Below are 21,811 nucleotides of genomic sequence, written 5' to 3'. Positions count from 1 at the left end.
GTGGTGATTTTAGTGAGGCTTTTCATTCTAGATGTATGGATATGAAACCCACACCATTTTAAATGGACTTCAAAAATTTTGTCCATAATGTATTACTCTAATTGCAAAAAAGGGCCGTCAAATCAGGTTAATGGGTCAGGTATATGATAGTTATAGCATGATTTGGATTAAATTGTGAACCTGTGAGATCCACGCAGAATCTGTGACATTCTATTCAAATATAAATGAATCAGAACTAAATCATTACCTTATCATATCTAGATCAGATTGAATCCAAGTTTAAGTCAAATCCACAACACTAAATAGCCTATTAGCATTAAATCAATGTTGGCCAACCATATTCAACATCATCACAAAATTCCATCCCCTTAAGCTAATGATACTTAAGTGAATGGGAGAATAGTACAAGTAAACACTATTCTGGGCGCAAATCTATGTTGCTGGATGGGTGCCAAGTGAAAATAAGTGTTAGTTCAGGAGTGCAAGTGCAACTAACAGATGAGGTGTTGTACATCTGTCAATTTATTTTCTATTTATAGAATAGTCATGTAAAGCTAGGAAATTGTACATTTACTGTTTAGATTAGTTGATTCTTGATTCTAAGGAATCTCAGATTATTAGGAATTGATATAGAAGTGGAATCTCCTTAATTAGGGGGATCTTAGTGTATAAATATTGTCTATGTACAGCACATTCAGAAAATAACAAAGAGTTTATTTTTCTCCACATGGTGACAGAGCATTTTGATCTCTGGGAATCTTTTTTTCCTGATCATCTACAGTCTTCATTGCTGAACCCTAGTAAATCCCTCAGCCTTCATTTTGATTATCGGCCTTCGTAGCCAAACCCTCCTTCCAATTTTCCAATTTTTCTTTTTGCCTGAAAATGTATGTTAGATTTATTATGATTTATTTCCTCCAATGTATTTAGACATGTAGAATGTATAGAATGTGTATATAGTTAACAAGTAATTAGCAGGTAATTAGGTTAATTGGTCTCGATAATTTTATGCCTCAGTCATTGTAATTAGCCTATAAATAATAGATTTGAAAGCTAATCTTTCAAGTTTTCTCTCTCACTCACTCTCACATGACATCAAAACAGTATTGAGAAAACCCTAAAGTCTCCCACTATGTCTCTATCTCCAGCAACACTCAAACCCTATAGTTTCTCCCTCTACCCCGCTCTTTCTCTCTCTACCCACAGCTGACCTAGCCTGTTAGCACTTTTTTCTATGCCTTTTCCAAAAATCAACCACACCATCACCTCCAAACACCTCCAATTAGCCTACCCCAGTGTTGCGCCATCACCAGTGAAAGCACACACACCCATGCGCCACTGCACACAATCTACTTCCGCCTCCACGCGCTAGCATGTGTAGGAGTGTTTGTCATCATCCTGCCTCCAACCACCATAGATCGGACCTCCTGCACCCCCTTAGCCTATTTCCTTTGTCAAATCCCTCACCATCGTCCTCCAATAGCATGTTGCAAAACCTTCTCCTACCCGAAACACTGTTCCCAATATCCTTACTCTAAAATTTCACCATGTCTAACCTCAATGACACCATCTCGGCCCCAGGTGCTCCCGTTTCAGCACCTGAAGCCTCCTCTAACTCTCAAACCTTGATCGTCTCTAACCTTGGGACACCCAACATCACCACTATCAAATTGATATGATTTGCCAACTATCTCTCATGGGCAACCTATATCAAATTGTGGTTCAAAGGACAAGGCCAAGCCGATCATCTTACCATAAAGGCTGAAAACATGCCAGCAGCCAACTGGGCTAAATGAGAACAAGTTGATGCCTAGTTGTGCAATATGCTATGGCAATCCATTGATCCGTCAATCTTGTAGCTCTTTCGCTCCTTTGAAACTTATCCTAAAGTATGGAAACAAGCTGAAGATGCTATATCAATTATATCCAACGCTTGTATCCGTGGTTTCCAATATCAAGAACCTCAAGCAACAGACCTCCATCAAATCGTATCTAGGGCAAGTTCAAGAAGTCATGCAGGAATTTCATGCTCTTCTCCCTCTTACTATGACCCGGGCTGAACAAATTGCACAAAGAGAGAAATTTTTCATAGTTATTGCTCTCCCTGGACTGAAACCTAAATTTGACACAGTCAGACATCAAATCCTGACCAACTCCACTAATCCTACCATGAAGAATTGTTTCAAAAGGTTGTTAAACATAGTAGGTACATACAATGTGTCCTCTCCGTCTACTACCGCCCTCCATTCAAATCTTCAACTCTTGTATCTCATGCTTCCAACTCAGGAGGAAACAGGGGATGTAATAATGGTCGTCGATGTCCACATTGCACCTTTTGCAAGAAAATGGGTCATCTTAAAGAAAAATGTTGGAAGAAACATGATCGCCCAACTGCTCCGCCTACATCACCTACCAATGCAACTAATACGTTTTAGAGTGATCCTAGTTTTGCCCCATCTCCACCAAGTTCACAATTGATACCTATGTTTGCAGCTGATTATAATGCCTTCCTGAAATTCCAAGCCGCACAACAATCTCAAACTAGTAACCCAGTTGCTTACATCGCTAAAGGTTAATCTCTTGGTCTTTGGATTATAGATTCTAGCACCACTAACCATATGTGTAGTAATAAACTTCTTTTCTCCTCACTTACCAATTTTGATACTTTCTCCTCACTTACCACTATATTTAAAGGGATAGGCCAAAACACACCCAACTCATCTTTATCTTTGAATTCTCTTTTATATGTTCCCAGTAGTCCTTCTAATTTAATATCTGTTAGCCAGCTCACTAAAAACCTTAACTGCTCAGTCACCTTCACTCATAACTCTATCTATGTATAGGACCGAGGTACTAGGCGAACGATTGCCATCGAGCATGAGACGCGGGGTCAATACGATCTTCCTGCACCTAGTTCACCGATAGCCTGCACCAGCATCACCTCTCCCAAACTCCTCCATCATTGCCTTAGTCACTCGAGTCTAAACTCAAGAAATTGGTTCCAAGTTTATCCTTTGTATCTATTTTAGATTGTGAATCCCGTTAACAAGGAAAACACACTCATAGTCATTTTCCCCTTAGAGTCCCCAATCGACCCCTAGAGTCCCCAGTCAAACTAAGCCACCTTTTTCTCTTATTCACATAGATGTATGAGGTCCTAGTCATGTTAACTCTACTTTGGGCTTTTCTTATTTGGTTACCTTTACTGACGACTATTCTCGTTGCACTTGGATTTTAATAAAAAATCGTTCAAAGTTGTTTTCCATATTTCAAACATTATGCTGAAATAAAGACTCGGTTAGGCAAAATTATTTGTGCCTTGTGTAGTGACAATTCTCCAGAATATTTCTCATCATAATTTACAACATTTATGGCTACTCAGGGCATTTTACACCAATCATCTTGTCCATACACTCCACAACATAATGGAGTAGCTGAAAGGAAAAATTGTCGTTCGATTAAGATTGCTCGAACTCTATTATTGCATTATAATCTTCCTTCTAAATTCTGGTGTGACGTAGTTCTTACTGCCTATTATCTTATTAATTGCATGCCCTCTTCTATTCTACAAGATTAAATCCCTCATCGTATTTTGTTTCCTACTTAGCCACTCTATTTCCTTTCTCTTCATGCCTTTGGTTGTGTTTGTTTTGTGCATTGTCTAACTCCTGGATAGAACAAGCTCACTGCTAAGGCTCTTAAATGTATCTTCCTGGGCTATTTTCGATTACAGAAGGGCTACAAATATTATTCTCCAAGTTCAACAAATACATCATTTCTGCTAATGTCACTTTCTTTAAACAACAATCTTTCTTTTCAATTGCTCAACCCAACTTCCAAAGCATAGATCAGGTTTTGTCCATTCCCTTTTATTCTCCTTCCTTGCCTTTAGAGGATTTGCCTATCTCTTCTTCCACAAATCCTCCTCCTCACTTACCATCATTATCCTCGCCTTGCTACCGGAGCCAACCAACCGACGCCGACTTGCTACCAGAGCCAACCAACCGACTTAGCCGACCCTTGTTGACTCACTCTTTCCACTAAACATCCTCCCACCACGGATCTAAACCTCGACAATCGAGAGATGGTATTACATTATCACAGAGGAAATGAACATGTAGTAGAGACTTTACCCTTTCTTAACTGGACTTCCACAATAATCCACACCAAGGAGAGTAGAAGAACAATTATGTTCATTTCCCAAATAGTACAAGACTCAGCCATGATCTCTACGCACTTACATGGGGACTAAACAGAAGAATTGCCATACAGTTTGAAAGATGATGGAAGAGAAAGTTGTTGCCGGAATCCTTATTGCTCTAACTCACTGGCATAATTTATGTATGAAGGTCATGGCAATTACTGGAATTTATAAATCAATTGGAGAAGAGAACCTTGACATGGAGATCTTCAAGGTCGACATTTTATATTTGCAATAAAAGCAAAAGAAAAAGAACATAAGAGAAAAGAGGAAAAGGCTTAAAAGGAGAAAGAAAGAAAGGAAAAAGAGGAGGATGAACCAGATGGTGAAGGCAGGAATTGGATGAAGAAAACAATGATTGTTGCCATAATTTCTTACAGACAAGAAATATCTCAAGGAGAGAGGATTGTCACAACCACATGGATATACAAGGATATATTAGTAATTATGTATTAGATGTATTGTAATAGGTCATACCTTGTTGCATTTTAGCAATTGTACCTTTCAATTGCCCTAATAATTGAAAGCCTAGAAAGCCTATAAATAGGCTAAAACCTAGAGGATTAGACATAGTTGAAATGATAATCTGAATTCAGTCTTCTCTCTCTACAATTCTATCAAAGTTGGATCTAACAATGGGGAATTCTCCTTTGTAGCAAGGAGAATTGAGGAAGGAGGGAGAATAACAAAGGAATGAGGGAAGGGGAGAGAGAGAATCAGGCAGGAGAAATGAGATCAATATATTCCAAGATGATCTTTTGGAGCGGGATCAGTTACTATTTATACTAATCCAAGCTCGGAAGAAGGCACCAATTGGCTGCCAAAATTCAAAAAGTACATGTATTTGAAGTAGGCTACAATTGCCCAACTAAATTTCCCGCCAATTACAACTCACAACACTATTTCTGTGACAATTCCCTCCCCCCTTAGGACATTTCTTATCCTCAAGAAATTTAGAGCAGCCCTACCACTTTTGGAAACTGAGAAAAGAGGTCTAGAAGATATTCTCACGTGTTGTTTTCTGGATGTAGGTTGGACCAACGCACCAGAACTTGTGTCAACGGGGCTCCTTGTCAATATTTCCGTCTAGAAGGCTGTTAGTGCTTCCACTATCAATTAGATTCATTAGTCTGCAATCCTAAGCCTTCCCCTCAACTTTAATGATCTTCTTGTTGGTTGGTCCCCTTAAAGCATGTAGTGAAATCTCCACATTCTCGTCCCCTTCAAATTCTGCAGGAATATTAACCCCTTCATCCATGGCCTCACTACCTTTGTTTCTTCTTCTCCTTCCAATAACAAAAGTTGTCTCTAGCATTGATGCCCAAGAGCATACATGTCCCCACATCTGAAACACAAGCCTACCTACCTCCTTTGTTCCATGATTCTCCCATAAATGATTGAGGTAGGTATGATAGCGATCGAGTTGCTTATCCCCTTCATACCCTGAGCATTCCTTCCACCCTCTATGCTAAATCCCCTATTTCTCGATTGACCCCAAAATTAATTCCCTTCATCTACCATCTTTGTTTTTCACCAAAACCTCTACTGACAACTCCAATAGTCTCGCACATTCGGCAACTTGTTTTATAGTCTGAGGTTGTAACATCTTCATGGTGGGTCTAAGCTCTTCACTCAAGCCAATCAAGGCTAGAGAAGAAGTACCCTTCCGTTAAGTGTGGGTTCAAAATCAACAAGAGTGACTTGAGTTCTTTGAACCTCAGTTGATAAGATTGGACTATCCCTTCCTGCCTTAGTTTATTGAACTCCTACACAACATCCATCATATTCCAATCCTCGAACCATTCGCATAAATCCTCCAAAATTCAAACCAACGGCAATTCTCCTTATCTATTGCCCATCCTTAGAACCATGCATCTCTAGCATTGTTGAGATAGGCGACAGCAAGGGTAACCCTTTGTTGTTTAGGTATGTTATACACACTAAACATCCACTCACACCAACATACCCACCACCTTGGGTTTAATCCATCAAATAAGGGAATTTCTAATTTTGGCATTCAGAAGCCAAGCTAATTATGAACAGCCTAAACTCCTTGCCTCCTTTCCATCGCATTCTCTCCTACAATTGCTAGATCAGCCTCGAATTTTGAGGATCCTTCTATCCAGTGGGCAATACCATGCCCTGGTAAGATCGGAGCATTAGGAGCATTATCTCGGATGTAACTTCCTGATAATGCCACTGATTTCATTTTAATTCTCCACGTAAACTAAGTTGGAAAGGCAATAACTTGGTCTGAAGTCCACTACACCACTCCAGGTCTATTCAAGGAAGAGAGTACCTATTTCCAGACCTGTGTAGATCCATGAATCCGAACCAGGTCTGAACCCATCTCTTCACCTTCCTTTGTTGATAATGAACCTATTTCTCATGATTTCCCTAACATGGATTTGTCAATTGCTGTCAGAAAAGTAATCAAGAAACGCACCCAACACCCAATTTTTCACTTTGTATCCTTTCACAGATTATCTCCACAACACAAGAGCTTCCTCACTACCCTAAATTCTATTGGCATTCCCCAAACGCTACAAGAGGCACTTCAAGATAATAATTAGGTACAAGCCATGAGAGAGAAAATGAATGCACTAGACAAAAATAAAACATGGAAGATTGTTAGTTTACCCAGAGTGAAGAAACCAGTAGGGTGTAAATGGGTATTTACCATAAACTATAAGACTGATTTGTCCTTGGAGAGATACAAAGCTAGGCTGGTTGCAAAAGAGTATACATAAACTTTTGGGGTAGATTATCAAGAGACTTTTTCCCTTATAACAAAGATAAATACAGTGCGTGTGTTACTGTCTTTAGTTGCTAATTTTTCTTGGTGTTTACAGAAATTTGATGTTAAGAATGCTTTGCATTGTGACTTAGAAGATGAGGTATTCATGGAACCTCCCCCTCAATTTGAAGAGAATTTTAGTAGTAATAAAGTATGCGGGTTGAAGAAAACGCTATATGGCTTGAAGTAATCCACCAGAGCATGGTTTGGGAGATTCACAAAAGTTATGCTAGCAAAGGGGTATAAACAGTTAGGGGGATTGTACTCTCTGTATAAAACATTCAGCCATTGGGAAGTCACAGCCTTACTTGTACATGTGGATGACATTATTGTAATAGGAAATGACCCAAACAAAAAGGGACTCCCTTCGAAAATTCCTAGCTAAAGAATTTTGAGATTAAGGAACTTGGAAAATTGAAGTACTTCTTGAGTATTGAGTGCAATACTCCAAAGAAGGCATCTTTGTTTCTCAACAGAAATATGTATTGGATCTCCTCGAGGAAAATGGAACACTTGGTTGCAAGGCAGCTAGCACACCAATTGACCCTAATCATAGGTGAGTGAAAAAGAAGATAATAGTGTAGTAGAAGATAACAGAGGTTGGTAGGGAGATTGATTTATTTGTCCCACACCGTTCTGGATATATCTCATATTGTGAGCATAGTAAGCCAATCCATGCATGATCTAAAGGAAAAACACTTAGCTGTCACGGGATTCTACACTACCTTAAGGCCATACCAAGAAGACTGATCTTGTTCAAGAAGAATAAGGAGCTTAATTTAGAAGCTTATATAGATGCAAACGATAACGGGTCTACGGTAGATAGAAGATCCACGCCAGGCTACTGTACCTTCCTTGGAGGCAATCTAGTGACATGGAAGAGTAAGAAACAGATCGTGGTTGCAATATCAAGTGTTAAGGCTGAATTTAGGGCTATGGCACAAGGAGTTTGTGAACTTCTATGGCTGAAGATAATCCTGAATGATCTTAAAGTCAAAAGGGAAGGGCCTATGAAACTCTACTGTGATAATAAATCTGCCATCAATATTGCACATAACTTAGAGCTACATGAAAGCACTAAACATGTCAAAGTGGATAGACACTTCATAAAAGAAAAGCTGGACAGTGGCCTGATCAGCACTCCTTACATGCCATAAAGTGATCAGCTAGGAGATATTCTAACTAAGGAACTACCTACTTCATGATTTCGAGAGATTACAAGAAAGCTAGGAATGGAAAACATCTATTCACCAATTTGAGAGGAAGTGTCGTAGATCTGTAAGCTTATTTTTTATTTATAGAGTAGCTATGTGCAGGTAGAAAATTATATATTTACTATTTAGAGCAGTTGATTCTTAATTCTTAGGAATCCCAGACTTTTAGAAATTGATGGAGAGGTGGAATCTCCTTAATTAGGTAGACCATTGTGTATAAATAGTCTATGTACAACACATTCAGAAAATAAGAAAGACTTTATTTTTCTCCACAAAAGGTAATAAATGAAAGCAACTTTCAAATCGCTAGCTTGTGTTAACCTATTTGAATCAGCTATATATTTCATTATCATAATGTGTACAAGATAAGACAGATGAAACCAATATTTTATTGCCTTAAAGAAACTGTAAAAAGACACTGTGAAAGCTAGGGTGGAAATTATTGGAAATTTTCAAACTAAAATATCAGAGCCAGTGTCACGTTTCTAATCTACTATTTATTAAACATGCTTGAACAGAAAATAGCTATATGATTCTCAAGCAAACTGTAAACATATGATATCATCACAAAACAGAAATGAAACGGCTAGCTTAACTTACTTGAGAACCTCTTCTTGAAAAATAACATGAAATTAAGCACAAGATCGACCTGCACAGGATAAAAACCATTAAATCAGACTGTCCTCTTAAAATACATGGATCAAGAGATTTCACAAGATAAGACAGATGAAACAAAAAAGTTAAACAATTAATAAGAAAAACCACAACATGGATAGTATGAGATATTGAATTCAATGTTCTTGAGTTACAAAGGCGCAGGCCAGTTTAGCTTAGGAATCTGAGTATCCAACTTTCATCTAGGATTATTGACCACCATTCAACCGAAAAAGAAAAGAAAATCCGAAGTTAAATGCAGAACAACACATATTTATCTATATAACCATGCATGTAAAAGATCATCTCTAAATAGTGAGATTGGTAATTTAATATTAACATAGGACATGATATATGGTCACCCCTGCATTCTGTAAAAACTTTTTTGAGAAGTTAATAGATGATATGAAATTAGTAGTCTTGACATATTTCCAAAAAATGTGTTGTTAAACCCAGCAGTATATGGCGAATATTTGTAGGTCACAAGGACTTAACTGCTTAGGTCTGAAGAATTAAGCAGCCAGAGAATCGAATCCGGTAGTTCACTCACAAGGAATACCTTGGGACATGGAGGTCCAAAAATGAAGTTAGGGTGTTAATAAGAATGCTGAGAAAATCCTGAGGACATGATTGGAACAGATCAGGAAACAGAAATGGAAACTGAACACCATAAATTCCAAATTGATAGATAAATTTCCAAAAACAACATCAGAAGAACCCACAAAACCCTAAAGGTGACTAGGTTAGGTATGACAAATAACCTCTTGTTGGTTTTAGGTGACAGAGGACCAGCGTAGGGCCACAATACATACCTAGTCAAGCTAACCTAGCAATTGTCGGGAAAATTATTTAAAGGCCAATTTTAAGTGAAACCGAGGCCTACCAGGGGTGATTAGTGGAAGGATCACTAATTAATTTTCCCAAGTCACCTAGGATGAGTTGTTCAAGGATAATTAAATAAAGCTAGTCAAGAAGCTTTTGGTTGGAAACTACATCAAATTAGTGGAGACCCCACAAGGCTTTACTTAGCCATTAAGAGAAGGACTTAGGGCGTGCTTGGCTCAAAAATGGACTGAGTGGAGAGTCCATTAACTTCTTCCTTAGTCATTAAGCTAGCAAAATTCAGGGCTTGTTTAGTCCAAGAAATGCATTTTTAAAGTCGATCTTCCACTGGCTATCAAGACTTAACAATTAAGTCTAGCTTCCACCATACAAAGGGGGAGAGACACCAATTTGGCCATTTTGCTTCTCACACGGCCAAGAGTTAAAGAAGAGAAATTAAAAGTTTCTCTTGTGAATTTTTGAAAGTTTGTGAAGTGAATCGACAACAAGAAGATCAAGCAAAGAATATCAAAGAAAAGAAGAAAAGATAAAAAAAAAAGGAAGCTTCACACATAGAAGAACCCAAAAGTTATAGGATTAAGGTGAGCCAGTTTCCTTCATTTGATGTTTTTCTTGTTTAAATAACTTGATTAAGCCCTAGAGAAGCCTACCTTGCATCTGCTAGATGGTTGAGTTTTAAAGATCAGGTTACTTTTAAGTACAAGCAAAAGGCTTAGATGCTACCTTGTTTTTAAGTTAACCTACTGCTAAAACATGCTCTAGGGACATGACGAAGCTAGATTGATGTGAGGAGAAGCAAGAAAAAGCACCCAAAAGCAAGGAAACTAAGCCTTACCCTTTGGCCTAGGCATAACAACTCAACCTAAGGGTGTGATTCACTCAAGGTAATTTGTATTCCTTTGTTAATTTTATGGCTTAGATGATACTATTAAGGTACTAGAAGTTTGGATTTGAACTTACAAGTGTATGAAAGTGCCTTAGTGAAAAAGCGGTCGACTTAAAGAGAGGGTTAAGCACATGTAAGGGTTTAATCTTGAAGCTTGTTGCTTGAATGCTGTTTTAGATTGCTTGTCGGATTGAAGCTTGAAACAAACTACAAAGGGGCTATTCAAGCCTCAGTTAAGAAAGGTTAAGACTCGGCTACTTTAAGTACTTTGATGATCTAGTACTTTAAAGGATGGTTTAAGCTTGATTAAGCATGTCAAAGTGATTTGGAAACAAAAATTAAGTCTAAGTACGTGTCATGTACCTAGGGTTTAGCCTAGGGTTTGAATTAGAAATCGGAAGAATCAGAGGGGATTAGGATCAAGAACAGAATGATTGGAGGGGGGAATTGGACAGAAATGGGGGAGATAATAGATAGAAATGAGGGAAAGCTGCAGATCGGACAGAGAAAGGGAGATATTAGAGAGAGAGCAGACGGAAATGGGGGGAGATTGAGAGAGAATTCAAGATAGGGAAATGAGAGAATTCATTCATCCATTCAAACATGCCTTCCCATTCCCATCCTCAGTCGTGACTTATATATAGCCTAACAACCTCCCACATGCAACCATGTGCATAACAACAATAAGCATAATTGCCTATAGCTAAGGACAAGCATCTATAATAGAAAAGGGAAAGAAAATTACAATTATTGTATAATGCATGTAAGCTTACTACTATTATAATCACAATTATAGCCATGGGGATCCTTGTGGTTGTGACAGTACGTGACTTGAAAGTGAAAGTAAGTTACTAGTTAGTGATACTAGTTAAAAAAATATGATGTATATGGTGTTACATACTTCTTAATAGGTGTATTCAAGACTCGAGGAAGCAAGAAAGAGATCACTTGTGACTAGCATAAGGGAGGTGAGAAGTTTGTGCGTATGCATCGTATGGTTCAAACTTGCTTGTTGTTTTGTTGTTCATATTAAGTTTTAACTACAAGAAATTCATGAAACTTGGCTAGAACCTTGTTAGATCACTAGTGTAAGCTTGATACTGGCAAGGTTATCATGTTTAGTCTAAGACATAGCACATAGGGGAATAGCCAAAATGATTTCGTGGCTAACCTAATTATGTCATTGTATCGCATGTTCGTTTTGTATATCATGGACATCTAGACACATGTTTGTGTGTGTATTTTGCATTGCATGAGTTTCTCACTAACAGGTAAGCTTACCGCATATTTGAAAGTATATGAAAGAAAATGAGAGAAACTTCAAATAACTTCTTGATCATTCTCGGCACATAGAGGCATAGCTTTATATAATTGCTATCCCAACAGTTATTTACAGCAATAAATAACTATAAGAAATAACCAACTGTAAAAAAATAAAATTCTACTACTCCACACCTGTAAAAATAACACTCCAGTACACACAGCTGCTCTGCTTTCTCCTAATTCCTCTCTTAATTCTCTGATTCCTGATAGCCACATTCTCCTCTTTGGCTAAGATCATCTCTGTTTGGTTATTCTTGTCACTTGCTACTATGTTCCACCAGCTTCTCTGTCAACTAGATATCAAGAACGCCTTTTTTCATGGTGACTTATCAAAGGAGGTTTATATGGAGCAACCTCCTAATTTCATTGCTCAAGAAGATTCCAGGATGGTGTGTCACCTTCAAAATTCTTTATATAGGCTAAAACAATCTCCCCAAGGTTAGTTTGGTAAATTTAGTTCAATTGTCCTAGAGTTTGGATTAACTTGGAGCGATGTTGATCATTCAGTCTTTTAATGCTCTAAGTTTGGTCACTAATGTAGGACAAAAGAGTAGAGTCTAGGAATCAATATTGTTTATTTTATTTTCTGTATTTAATTTTTTTTTAGTTTGTTTCCTAATTCCTTTTATTTCCTTTAGTTATTAGGATCTATTAGAATCCTAATTAGAGTGAGATTATGGAATCCTATTTAGGGTAGAATTTCATCTATTAGTTGCCTATAAATAGTCCTTTAGGTTGTAATTGAAGGTTGTTTTGGTTCTTGACATTCATCACCGATATTGGTTTAAGTAATCAACTTTCGTCTTCAAGTTTTGTTTCGGGTTTTGCATCGGGCACATTCTTCTGGTAGTGCATGTTCATGATATCATAAGGGATGATGATGTTTGTATTATTGAGTTGAAGGCAAATTTTCGACAACAATTTCAGACCACATATTTGAGTCAACTAAAATATTTTGTTGAAATTGAGGTGATACAATCAAAGCAGGCATCTTCAGCAAAAATTTCAAGATTTGATAATTCTTCTTCATCTTCTTTGCATTTCATTTCATTTTGCATATATGATACATTGGTGAATATATCTATATTGATAATCCACATATGTGAGCATACAAAAACCTAATTACACAAGCAAGCACTCAAATGAACTTACACTGAAAGTAAACAGAAATTCAACTTACACTGATGGCAAACGCTTAAATAATCGAAGGTCCCATATATCTTGAGGTATAGTAAATGCATTCACAGAGTCCTGACAGAAAAGTAATAAATATTTATGGTAATCAGAGTTGCACCAGCGAAAAACTAGTGTGCTAACAAGACAAACTTATAAGAAAGCAATGATAGCTTATACTTAGCATTAGAAAAGACAAAGGGAAAGAATAGCCTGCTCACGCTAGAAATTATATCTCGAAGAAGCAGTAAAGCAGCATCGGCCTGCACATAAACCAAAAAGAATGTTATATTGTAGTGGCAGCTTAAACAATAAGCCACCTACCTTTACTAATTTTACATGTAAAAATGTGATGATGTAACCTGTTTCAACAAGTCAAACCTCTAAATAAAGTTCCAGAACAAATTAAAGGTTCAGTTTGCATCAAAGGAAATAGATACCAAGGTAAGTGTAAACCAACTAATCAAGCCATCCCAAGAAATAGCATTTAACAATATCCAAAAAAGAAACCATGAAAAGTAACATATCAACTTAGTTCCTCAAAAAGTTGTAATCAACAGGGATCTTACATGAAATAATTAAGAACACGCACAATAACTTTCTATCCTTCAATAAAACTATAATGATATTTGTTAGCTCACGAGAATATGGCAGTGTATCACAAGATGGAAGTTCCATCTTCGGAGACTTACCTAAACCCATCTTAGGAAACCTTCCTAAGAGTGTACATATCTTAGATTTCCTAAAGTGTATAGCTTTGTTTCCTTTGTGTATAGATACTCTAGTTTCCTATTTTTTAGTTTCCTATCTTGTTGTACATGCCCCTTCTATAAGAGAGGCCACCCATGTACCATTATGGATTAAATGAAAATAGCATTATTCTTTACATGGTATCAGAGCCTCTTCTTGCATCTAAACCCTAAAGTCGTGCCTTCATTGCACACCTCTAGATTCCTCCTGCCTCCTCTCTAATTCACTTCCCTTTTCCCTATTTCCCTCTTAGGCCTTAATTTCCACCAATCAAGTTCCATTGAGTGAACATGTCAGAGGTTTCAGAGACCATCCCCTGCATGACCACCAGCGAAACAGCTCCTGTGGATCCAATGGCTGGGGTTAGTACCGGTGCTGGTTCCGATATTGGAGCAAGAATAGGCGAGCTACCAAGGATGCAACTTTCCCACCGTTTGGACAGTAGGAACTACCTTCTATGGGCGCAGCTGGTCCATACCTTCCTCAAGGGTCGAGGCAAACTTGGTCACCTTTCCTCTCCTCCACCAAAGGAGACAGATCCAGGGTTCCAGGTATGGGATGTCAAGGATCCCCTTGTTATGTCATGGCTATGGAATGCCATGAAACCCGAGGTAAGTAGGAATTATATGTTTCTAAGTTTTGCTAAGGAGAATTGGGAGGTAGTTAAGCAAACCTACTCTAAAGTGCAAGATGCATCAGTCATCTATGAAGTTAAAACCAAAATAAGTAGTACTAAACAAGGGGGGATGTCAGTAAGGAAGTACTACAATTTTATGAATGGATTATGGCTGGAATTAGACCAATACCAAAATATTAAGATGGTTTGCAGTGCTGATGCTACAACTCTTAATCGAATCACTGAACGGGATAGAATTGTTGAATTTTTTGCTAGCCTTGACTCTGTTTTTAATCAAGTGAGGGTGCAGATGCTTGGCCGAGAGCAACTACCCTCACTTAATGAGGTGTTTGCCATGGTATAGAGTGAGGAAAACAAAAGGGCAGTAATGCGTCATGGTGCCTACACCGATGGATCTGCCATGGTGTCAAATAAAGGGGAAGGGTCATGACCTAGATCAAGAAAGTTAGGTGCTCAAGGAAAGACTAACAACAAAGAGGGACTTTGGTGTTCCTATTACCAAAAGCCTCGTCGTACCGAAGACACTTGCTTCAAGCTCCATGGGAAAGATGTTGTCCTGAACAAAAAAGGAGGATTCCCACGCACAACTCCTAGGCCTCGAACCCATTCCTACTTATCTCACAAGGGACAAGAAGAGGATAGATCAATGGATAAGCTTGAACAAGATTTGAGTTCAGATCACACTCTGCTGAAATCCTTCTTGAAGACTATACAAGATGGAGGTTGTTCCTTGGCACATCAAGAACCCTTAGGTAATTGCTCTCATTCTGTATTTTTTCCAGCCTTAAAAACACTGATAGGAATGATATTTGGATCTTAGATTCCAAAGCTACGGACCATATGACACCTAACTCCCATCTGTTTTCTACCTACCAACCCCTTAAGACAACTAAACAAATCCAAATTGCTAATGGCACACCAGTCCCCATAATCAGACACCAGTTCCCTTCATAAGCTGTCCACATCAGGATATTGTACCCAGCTATGGGGGAACTTGAAATTGGTCACATGGAGAAGCAAGAAGTAGCAGGTGGTTGCTCACAACAGTGCAGAGGCAAAATACAGGGCCATAGCACAGTGTATTTGTGAAGTGATTTGGATAGAAAGGTTAATGAAAGACCTTTCTATGCCTGTGGATTCTCCTAAATTGCTTTATAGTGACAGGAAATCAGCTATAAATATAGCAAACAATCCTGTACACAATGACTGAGTGAAGCAAGTAAGGATTAATAGACATTTTGTCAAGGAAGAGATAGAGAAAAGAGACATAAGGCTTACTTATGTCCCTACTGAAGACCAAGAAACAGATATTTTGACCAAGGATATGCAGAAACAACGATTTGAAGCTCTTAGAGGCAACCTGAGGATGATGAATATCTATTCTCCAGCTTGAGGGGGAATGTTGGAAGAAGAAAGAGACAAGAGAGAAGCCAGATGTTGCTACCAAGCCAGGCAACAAAAATTGACAAGTAAAAACAAATAAAATAAAATTTTCTACTTTCTAAAAAACAAATAATCAATATGACCAGGATTTTGTTATAAAGGCATCAGACTTCTGTTATATTCAATTAAGATCTTATCCATTGTGAACACAACAGATTCTGTAGAAGTTCACAGCAAGTCCACCCCTGTAAGCAAATATTGGCCAACTATCTGGTCAAACAAAATTAATTAATCTTGTGAAGATGTTCAAATTGTAAATAATATGTGAACATGGTGTCTTGACACAAACGGGGCTCCCTCTATAAAATAATTCCAAATTGAATTTAATTGCAGGGAGCCCAATCAAAAGAAAAATCAAGCAATTTACTACATACAGTCAAATTGACAGCATAAAAACTGCTGACTACTCAATTAATCATAAGACAGACTTACAACAGAACTGATATTACTGAATACGGATAACCCACGCCTTAGGCAGCTCCATATTGTGTGCCAACCTCTGTCTAGCTGCAGAAACATTTCAAACAGTCAATGTGGTACTCATTAAGCAGAAGATACTGGACAATGCCCACTCTAAACTTACGCCAAACAGTACAGTGAAGTTATTCTGTCAAACTAACAAATTCCTTTCATAAGTTACCTCAAAGAAAAGCATGAAAGCTAGGTTGGTTGGTTGGTGGTTGTTGAGAATTTATATTAGCTTGTATTAGGTGTCTGTATAGACTAGTTTCCTTGCACCTAGCATAGGTAGCTTGTACATAGCAGTTACAGTCTTATGGTATAAATACTTGTAACCATAGCCTAATAGATGTGATTAGTTCTTTTCCCTTCAATTTCTCTTTTCCTCTCTTCTTTTTCTCTCAATTCTGTATATCATTTTTCATGGTATTAGACAGACATGTTGGATTCTAGGCCCATTGATTGATATGCCTATGGATCCTAATTCTAAGCTTGTTCCTCAACAAGGGGAGCCTATTCATGATTCAGGGTGTTATAAGAGATTGGTTGAGAAGCTGAATTATCTTACAATGACTCGACTAGACATTGCATTTGTTGTTGGTGTGGTTAGCCAATTTTTGAATTCTCCTTTTGATGGTAATTGGCAGGCTTTAGTGCGAATTTTGTGATATATTAAGAGTTTGCCTTGTAAAGGTTTATTATTTGAGGATGAAGGTTATACACAGGTGACTAGTTATGCAAATGCTGATTGGGCAGGTTGTCCATTCGATTGACAATCCACTTCTAGTTATTGTGGTTTGGTTGGAGGCAATTTGGTTACTTTGACGAGTAAAAAGCAGCATGTTGTTGCTAAGTCTAGTGCTAAAGCTGAGTATAATGTGAGCTGATTTGGCTGAAACAACATCTCAAGGAGCTGCAGTCTGGTGATTTGGGTTATATGCAGCTTATGTGTGACAATCAGGCTGCTCTCCACATTGTCTCTAATCCTATTTTTCATGAAATGACCAAACATATTGAAATGGACTATCACTTTGTGCAAGAAAATTTGGTTTCTGGTGAGATTTCTACAGCATTTGTTGGGATTATGGATCAACTGGCTAACCTGTTTACTAAGGCTCTTTGAGGTTTGAGGATTGAGTATATTTGTTCCAACCTAGGCACATATGATATGTATGTACCTGGTTGAGGGGGAATGTTGAGAATTCATATTAGCTTGTATTCGGTGTGCTGTATGGGCTGGTTGTACCTTGCACCTACCCCCTAGCATAGGTAGCTTGTTCATAGCAGTTAGGGTTTTGGTATAAATACTTGTAACCCTAGCTTAATAGATTTGATTAGTTCTTTTCCCTCCAATTTCTATTTTCCTCTCTTCTTTTTCTCTCAATTCTATATAACATTTTTCAGTTGTGGATGAGCCTATACATCCAATATCTAATATTCTGTATCAAAAACCTCCAAACCCTTTGAGCCCAATGTTAAGAATCAGCGGCTCAAAATCTTCCCTCTCAATAACCTCTCTTTATAATTCAGCCATGAAGGCTTATCAAAATTTGCTTAGCATAAAAGCCTTACATGCTTAAATTACCTAACAAATTTATTCCAACTTTAATATGGACATACAAGTCTTAGCAGATTCAACCTTGAGATTTTGCAAGTAGCCTCTAGACAACACACCAAGAGCCATAATTCAGAAGCCACCCACTAACATTAAGAAAGGACTACTTATATTCTTGATTGCTGACATCTTCATACCAATAAAAAAGGCAAGCAGTTTACACCAATAAAATTCTTTTTGGTCGGTTGGTAACAAAAGAACTACCTTTGAAACTCCACGGAACACAGATGATTGTGGGCTTATTTTTCAAATATTCATCCTGCTAAGTTACTCTCACCAGTATTTAAAAGTTCCACTTCCACAAACCAAAAAAGGCAAAAGTCACCATTGAAGATCAAAAAGGCATTCTGAGCATGTGACAGGAAATGCAAATGTGGTTCAAAACATTTTGAGGCAAATTTAAGCAATTCAAAATTAATAAAAAGTAAAAACAGAGCAATAGAAGCTAAACTGATATATTTCTGCACGTTATGAAACAAATAGACATATTCCTACCACATAAGACATCAACATTTCCAAGCTCAGAAAAAGTTGTATATGCCTCCTTTTAGTGAAGGCAAATCTAATTAAGCAAATAAAACTAAACAAGAGAATTGAGCCTAACCAAATGCAACACAAAATATGATGCTATTACTCCAGTAATATAGAGAGATGGCTTGCATATATTAATCCATGGTCAGAAAGTTGTTTAATGATTAGATTACCAGTTTACTAAAGGTTAATGGTTATTCATTATAGCAAAAGATGAAAACTGGTAAGATTCAAAACCATTCAAAAATACACTAGAAAGTTATTTATGAATCAAAGAACAACCTGGTAATGTCCTTCATTGTAGCAAACATCAAACTAGATAATACCTAAAACCCTTCGTGAATACATTTGAATAATTAGGATATGAAGCTAGATACCTCATAAGGACTGAAGGATGAACCCAGTGAGATCTCTATTTTTGAAACTGGAACAAGCAGAACTGAAGACAGTTGATGCAGGCTCCTTAAACACAAACAGATTCATAGGTATAAAGGATGTGAAGCCAATGAAGTGTCAAAATGTCAGATTAAGTACGAATATGACACATCAAAGTGTCAGGTGATAAAACAGTTTATGCTGAAAGAACAGAGTGGAAAAGGAAGATTTATCTAGACATAGAAAAGAACAAGCGCATTATCATCTAATCTCAGTTTGCAAAATTTCTCCTATAAACTAACTAAAAACAATTAGTTGTATACAGATCAAGAGCGGCGTACCGCAAAGCCCACAGCAAACAATCATAAGTGTGGCCAGCATTTGCATCAATAATTATTCTGCAACAGCATCCCAATTCATCAATACCACAATGAAAATTTGAACATTTTATACAACGTTTGGATAAATAAAGGTAGTATAATTTATAATATGTGGTGCCACTGTCCTGTTGCTTTGGCACAAGAGCATCCAACAAAATTCTCCTGAATTGCAAGAATGTCAGACTATAAATGCATGTCACTCTAAATTTGGGTGAACAAAGTAGTTCATGGATGCATTTGTGCACATTGGTAACTATTGAACTGCTAATGAGTACGCTTTCTATGAATAAATTAACCATGATACATAATTTTAAATCACATCAACAGGAAAGAGGGCATAGTTTTGCACAAGGGCAAATTACAGAAAAAAATACTTAACTTTTACTGAGTTTTCAATTTTTCCAATAGCCATATCAAACTTTTTAGATTGCTTCAATTTTACTTTCATCACCTCCCATCTAATTCTGCAGCTAAGAAATGACATGGACTTCAGGTGAGCAAAATATTAAGATGATATGGCTTGCCAACATAGCTCTCCATCATCTTCATTGCTGCCTCACCTTCTTCGTCTTCTAGCTCTTCATCTTCCATTCCCACAATGTGAAGTTCCACATCACCGACACCTCCCTCAGCCAGTCCAATCTCAACATTACCACCAAATCCTCTGCTAGCTACAACCAATAAAATAAAATTCATCAAGAATCCAACTCAGGATTCTTAGATAGATTTCCGACATAATCAACTTTTCTCTTCAAGAAAATCCCAGAGATTACTAACTGAAACGCCAAGGATCACTGAAACTTGCACCATATGGAAAAGCAGTTGGGGGAACGACAGCAGTAACAATGGAAGTCTGATGACACAAACCAGTCAGCAACGTAAAAGACAATGTGTAGAGAGAGAGAGAGAGAGAGAGAGAGAGAGGATGGTGGTGGTGGTGATGACAATGATAGAAACAGGAAGAGAACACAATAAAAGAACAGAAAGATAGGGGAATTATAGAGTCATGCAGTCAGCCTATGGCAGAAGGGAACACATGACTGAAAGAGACGGAAATATAGTGAATGGCGAAGGGGGTTTTTACGGGCCCATAGATTGGGGCACCAAGGCAACAACACTTCCAAAGACCCAGATAAATCTGATGCAGCTGAAGAACAATAAACAGAAGCAGCAGAGGGAAAAGTACTTCAAAGCAATGTCCCAAGATGCACAGTTTCAAGAACCATAGCACACCCAATTCCTTTCCACTATCTCTTCCATTGGATATTCAATTATCTAGGCATATCCAGTTGGGAATGGACATATTGATTGAGAACAAGAGGAAGGAGGGGGTCCTCTGGTTTGTGATACTTTTATAAGAGCAATCCTCCTGCTACTGCTTCATCTATGGGTTTGGATGATGATGCTGATGGTGAAACAGGAAAGTGCCAAGGCTGGTGCAAAGAGAGTGGGCATATGCTTGGATATTGAAAGGAGGGAAATGATATGGAAACATTGACCAGCCATGTCATCTTAATATTTTGCAAATCTAAAAGTCCACATCAAGTCTTAACAACAGAATTAGATGGGAGGTGAAAGAACTCAAAGAAGTATAAAATTGAAACAAGTCATAACATTCAATAGGCCTATTGAAAATACTGAAAACACATTCTAAAATTGAAAACACAATGAAGGCTTAATATTTTTTTGGTAAATTTTGTACAAACACAAGTTCCATACATTTTGAGCATAAGAGAGGCAAATTCAAAAGAAAAAGGTAACTCAATAAACCTAAAAAGAGAAAGAAAGGGGAGTGGTATTGAGCCACTGCAATATTCCAAAGCAGACTCACCTTTCAAAGCTTGCACAAATGCCTTCAAACCAGTAGCTCAAAAGATCCTTACTGATCCGAGTACAGTAGTTATGTGTTAGGCAACAAAAAGCAGCATTCCTGTCATTTATCTCCTTTATTAATAAATTCAGAACATAGGAAATTAACAGACAGTTATATATCAAAAGTAAACCAAAGACCCACATATTTATGCACACTTCGAAGATCATAATAGAATACCTAATTCCTAGAATTATTAAAGTAGCAGTTACAAATATCAATGAACACAAAGGTAAACATAAAGTAATTACAGTACAAGCACAAATGAAAAGAAGAAGCTGAAGCCAAATGTTCGATGAAGATACTACTCCTCTGCATTTGTATCAGATTACTAGGATATCCCATAAGTAAACAGATTTTAAGTTGTCACATATATTGTGTTCGCTTATTTCTTGATTTCAGGTTTTCTAGCATATTTCGAAGCATAGCCATCAATCTCTTATACTTGAAGGCTGTAAAATTCTATCCTCCTTAAAAAAAATTGGTAGGGTTGATATTACAATGTTACACCTTATTCTAATCTTAAAGACTGTATTTACAATTGTACTTCAACTTTTAAAATGAGTACATCATTGAGTTTACAGTTATTGACAGAAAAATAATGGATGACATGGCACAGTCATACTTGCTTTAATGATGATAAGGAACACAACACTAGAA

General features: G+C 37.5%; 1 protein-coding gene across 6 annotated transcripts in view; it reads right to left on the bottom strand.

Moving 5' to 3' along the window:
• LOC127794269 (serine/threonine-protein kinase ATM) overlaps window positions 1-21,811 on the bottom strand; it is a 156,270-nt gene that overhangs the window by 117,788 nt on the left and 16,671 nt on the right. For all 6 annotated transcript variants that reach the window (XM_052325239.1, XM_052325240.1, XM_052325241.1 and 3 more), the window contains exons 10-16: window positions 21,113-21,211; window positions 19,243-19,299; window positions 18,904-18,988; window positions 16,354-16,428; window positions 13,313-13,354; window positions 13,099-13,169; window positions 8,813-8,861 (exon numbers count right to left, since the gene is read on the bottom strand). In XM_052325239.1, coding sequence (XP_052181199.1) covers window positions 8,813-8,861; window positions 13,099-13,169; window positions 13,313-13,354; window positions 16,354-16,428; window positions 18,904-18,988; window positions 19,243-19,299; window positions 21,113-21,211 — 478 coding nt within the window. The remainder of the gene's footprint in view (window positions 1-8,812; window positions 8,862-13,098; window positions 13,170-13,312; window positions 13,355-16,353; window positions 16,429-18,903; window positions 18,989-19,242; window positions 19,300-21,112; window positions 21,212-21,811) is intronic.

The sequence above is a fragment of the Diospyros lotus genome, chromosome 2 (genome assembly GCF_014633365.1).
Source record: "Diospyros lotus cultivar Yz01 chromosome 2, ASM1463336v1, whole genome shotgun sequence".
Classification (NCBI taxonomy): Eukaryota; Viridiplantae; Streptophyta; class Magnoliopsida; order Ericales; family Ebenaceae; genus Diospyros; species Diospyros lotus.
This window is presented reverse-complemented; position numbering and strand designations above follow the sequence as displayed.